Source organism: Etheostoma spectabile, unplaced genomic scaffold (genome assembly GCF_008692095.1).
Source record: "Etheostoma spectabile isolate EspeVRDwgs_2016 unplaced genomic scaffold, UIUC_Espe_1.0 scaffold333, whole genome shotgun sequence".
Classification (NCBI taxonomy): domain Eukaryota; kingdom Metazoa; phylum Chordata; class Actinopteri; order Perciformes; family Percidae; genus Etheostoma; species Etheostoma spectabile.
The window spans coordinates 756,172-760,595 of NW_022605586.1; the positions used below are offsets into that span (position 1 = coordinate 756,172).

Genomic DNA, 4,424 nt, shown 5'->3' on the forward strand with positions numbered 1-4,424 from the left:
AGATACAGATACAGATAATGCTGTACTCGCTCATCCCTAATGTACACTGTATTGAACTATACAGGTTGGAAATTTGGAACAGGAGGCTGGACATTTTCAATGTTGTCCTCGGGTCAAATTGACCCGTTTTCCTATGTCAATGTTCTATTTAATTACCCAAAATAACATGATTGATTCAACACAACACTCTTTGGCAAGTACAAATCTCTACTTTCATTAATTTTGGGTGGTCTTATTCAATTTTATAGCATTTGAAACCAAATTGAAGTGGTTTTGAAATAGTATTGAGCAAAAGTTGACATATTCCAGTCTGTGATTATCCATCAACATACATTCCTTCAATTTTAGTCTAAATAATTCCTAGTTTCTGCTTTTCTAACTCAAACATTAGGTATAATTTCCTAAAAATGAGGTTTATTGCCCATAAATTTCCAAAATAAATGTAAAACTAAAGTTAGTAAGTTAAAAAAATTCTGAACATAACTCAGTAGTTTTGGTGTCTAAATCTGACCAAACGGGGACCGTTTCACAACTTAATAACTGCGACCGCTACGTCTCTGGTTTAGATACGAGGACGGAAAACACTGGGGGGGGGGGGGGGGGGGGTTGGGGAAATAAGTTGATCTATGTTATCATGAAACTCACGTGTGGTTCAACATCAATGATGCACACCCGTCCTCGTTTCAGAACCTCTTCAATAGCATCGGTGCTGGTCCCGTACAGGTGGCCTTTATACTCGCCAAACTCCACAAACCTCCACGCACGCAGGTACACACGCCCGCACGCACACACACACACACAAACATACACACACGCAAATACACACACACACATACATACACGCACACGCACACACACACACACACACACACACACACAGCAAATATAAATATGCATCAAAAATCCAAAACCAATCCATGTAGACAGTGAAAAGAGAGGCGTGTACCTGTGGTTACAGACCATGTACTCAAACAGCTCTTTGGTGACAAAGTGGTACTCTCTTCCCATCTGCTCCCCTGCTCTGATTGGACGAGAGGTGTCTGCAGGAACAGGGCGAATCAAAACTTGTTAGCAATCATTAAGTTTAGTATGTGATACTGATGCTGTAGAATTGGGAAATGTTGTTGCGTATTGTACACCTCTATATACTGCTGCATAGTACAGTAGCAGTAAATAGGGTTTGTGGCTAACCCTAACCCGACCCTAACCAGGTTTTTTAAGGAGGTTTTAAGTGTTTTATTCACACTGGTGGTCCCCTTGTGCCCGTGTCCCTCGCAGCGCCCATCCAGGGTACTGCGTTCTACCCTAACCTAACCCTCGGATCAGGGAGGCTCCTGGTCCATGGTTGCAGCTGTCGCCATGGTCCTGCTACACGTTCCGGTCTGTCCGTGTGCATTTATATAAAATTAATTATTATGTATTGTAATTATAAGACGGGAAGCATGAAACGATCCCAGGTACCATATAATGATGCTTTTGAGAATACTACTTTAAAGGCCTAGATGGTGTAGTGCCAGTGAGATGTTTGTGTCCGCACGAGTTAATACAATACAAGCTGTAGTAAGAAATGTAGTAAGTGTATGAATTTATGCGTCTATGAATGAGATTATCTTGGTCAAACATCTGATTCAAGTTGTCGGGTTGGATCAGTGGTATAGGCGCACATGTGCTGGAGGGTTTGTGCCTGTGGCGATTTCCAGCATGTCTTTCCCCCTCTCTCTCATTACTTTGAGATATGCTTTGAGTCAATATTTTGAGAAAGTTTCTCAGACTTAATGTTTTTTTTTTAAGATCATATTGTCAGATATCAGTTTCCATACACTTATAATAACCAGTGTTAGGACACTTTGAATGTTAGACGTGTTAGATTTGGACATACGAGGTACGGGTCCTTGGAACGTCAATGGGTTTAATTTGATGAGTCTCTTCCTCAGTTCGTTAACTCCAACTTTCGCAGCACCTGGACGCAAGAAATGTTTTATTTATAAATACATTATACACAGTAGATATAAGAGAAATAGAGAATTAAAATTGTCTGAGTATAGGAACTAGGATGATTGAGATATTGACCAACGAGGATGATGAGGCGGTGGTTCTCCTGTGGGGGGCGCTGGTACAGAGCCACCTCCTCATAGGGAGTGGACAGGGCGCCGCTGCTGGGTAAGCACGAGGTGCAGGACTGCCGTCTCTTCCTGGAGGACGTCCTCTGCCAGAGACGAAAACTCCGTCGGAAACCAGCTGGTCAACACAAATCAATCAATCAATTCATCAATGAAAACCTAACCCGTACCTAACCCCCTAACACGTACCTAATCCCCAACCCTAACCCGTACAACCCCCAACCCTAACCTGTATCTAACCCCCTAACCCGTACCTAACCCCCTAACCCTAACCCATACAACCCCCTAACCCTAACCTGTACCTAACCCCTAACCCGTACCTTACCCCCTAACCCATACCTAATCCCCTAACCCGTAGCTAACCCCCTAACCCTAACCCGTACCTAACCCCCTAACCTGTACCTAACCCCCTAACCCTAACCTCCTAACCTCCCTAACCCTAACCCGTACAACACCCTAACCTGTACCTAACCCCCTAACCCTAACCGTGCCTAACCCCCCTAACCCTAACCGTATCTAACCCCTAACCCTACAGTATATATATATATATATATATAATATATTATACATACATACAGTATATATATATATACACTATGTACATGATAGTTTCATTAAGTAATAGGTAAGGTTAATCCAGCAAAAGCACTTTGGTTAAATACTTCAGTTTTAACTTGTTTTTTCCATATTAAAGAACCTAATAGAGTGTGTCTTACCCAGGTAGACTCCATCAGTAATATCAGCGTCGTCTTCATCTGAAGGAACGAGACATTCACTCACTTTACACTAAAGCACACTTATTACTGTATTCACAAGTAGATAGTTAACACATACAAGTAGCCTATTCCATTGTGAAACACTTACCAAAATGTATTTCTTCCAGCTCTGTTGAGAAGAGACAAACAGAAGATGATGAGTAATTTCACTCAACTAAAACTGGATTGTGTATTTCTGGTTGTGTTGTAAGTGTGTTACCTGTGACTGTGTGTTTGTCTTCAGCGTGGGTCTGATCGTCCTCTGGAACAGATACTGAAATATAAAAAGGATTAGTTCTTTAGAGATATGTACTGTGTGTATATATATATAGATTTATATATGTACTGTGTATACATTTATATGTATGTATATATATATATATATATATATAGTCGAAAAAGGTGCAGATAAAAGTAATAGTGAAAATGTGCTTACAGGGTCTGATGCAAGTATGGACGTGTAATGGCTGACACCACCAATGCTCCTTCAGTTTGCTGCAGAGATAGAGAGAGAGAGAGAGACAGGGAGAGAGAGTCAGGGAGAGAGAGAGAGACAGAGAGTGAGAGAGAGAGACAGAGACAGGGAGAGAGAGAGACAAAGAGAGACAGGAAGAGAGAGACAGAGAGAAGACAGGGAGACAGAGAGAGAAGAGGAGAGACAGGGAGAGAGAGACAGAGAGAGAGAGACAGAGAGAAAGAGACAGGGAGAGAGAGACAGGGAGACAGAGAGAGAGAGACAGAGAGAGAGAGACAGAGAGAGATAGAGACAGGGAGACAGAGAAGCAAGAGAGAGACGGAGAGAGAGACAGAGAGAAAGAGAGAGAGAGAGAGAGACAGAGAGATTTGATTTTTTTTTTACTTTATTTTTCAAATAAGACATTTTCCATATTTTCACAAAAATTTCATTGCTTCACAAGTGCACAAAATAATTATATATATTAGACACAAACTAACACAGAAACACAGAGTGAAAGACGAGCTCGTCCCCCTGCACAGAACACACCGCCGTGGTGAAACATCACTGGTCTACAAAACCCTGCAAGTCCCTCATCAGAGAGAGGAACCTGAAATCCACCCTCACCCTCGCTTTAACTAGACACACGAACATGTCTGTCAACTCTCGGCCGGACACATTGTCCACCTGGTTCTTTCTGCTTTTATAGATGGATAGTTTGGCCTGACCAACAATAAAATTCAAAAATTGCCACTTCTTTGCATTTTGTTTTTTGTAGCCAGCACCGAAAATAAAAGCAGTCTCTATAAAAACCTCCCCGTCCTGGCCAGAAAGACATTGACCGCCAGAGCCTTTACTACTACTACAAAGAACTACTACAAAGTACTATTTAGGGGCGGCTGTGGCTCAGTGGTAGAGCGGTTGCCTACCAATCGGAAGGTTGGTAGTTCGATCTGCAGCCCCTGCAGTCATTGTCGAAGTGTCCTTGCCCCCGGTGCTGCGCATCGAAGTGTGAATGTGTGTGTATCTGATGAGCAGGTGGCACCTTGTACGGCAGCCCCGGCCATGGTGTGAATGGTGAATGTTTCCTGTAGA

General features: G+C 42.5%; 1 protein-coding gene and 1 long non-coding RNA gene across 2 annotated transcripts in view; one reads left to right on the forward strand and one right to left on the reverse strand.

The window, feature by feature from the left end:
* The window catches only part of LOC116686223 (uncharacterized), a 13,804-nt gene extending 11,959 nt beyond the window's left edge, over nucleotides 1–1,845 (forward strand). Inside the window, exon 3 of the long non-coding RNA XR_004331190.1 lies at nucleotides 1,836–1,845. This is a non-coding gene — a long non-coding RNA (uncharacterized LOC116686223). The remainder of the gene's footprint in view (nucleotides 1–1,835) is intronic.
* Nucleotides 1–4,424, reverse strand: part of LOC116686221 (MAGUK p55 subfamily member 4) — a gene marked incomplete at its 5' end in the record, with an annotated part of 44,133 nt that overhangs the window by 6,902 nt on the left and 32,807 nt on the right. The window contains 8 exon segments of the mRNA XM_032511200.1: nucleotides 646–754; nucleotides 947–1,040; nucleotides 1,880–1,960; nucleotides 2,071–2,238; nucleotides 2,837–2,875; nucleotides 2,985–3,005; nucleotides 3,096–3,149; nucleotides 3,312–3,370. Coding sequence (XP_032367091.1) covers nucleotides 646–754; nucleotides 947–1,040; nucleotides 1,880–1,960; nucleotides 2,071–2,238; nucleotides 2,837–2,875; nucleotides 2,985–3,005; nucleotides 3,096–3,149; nucleotides 3,312–3,370 — 625 coding nt within the window.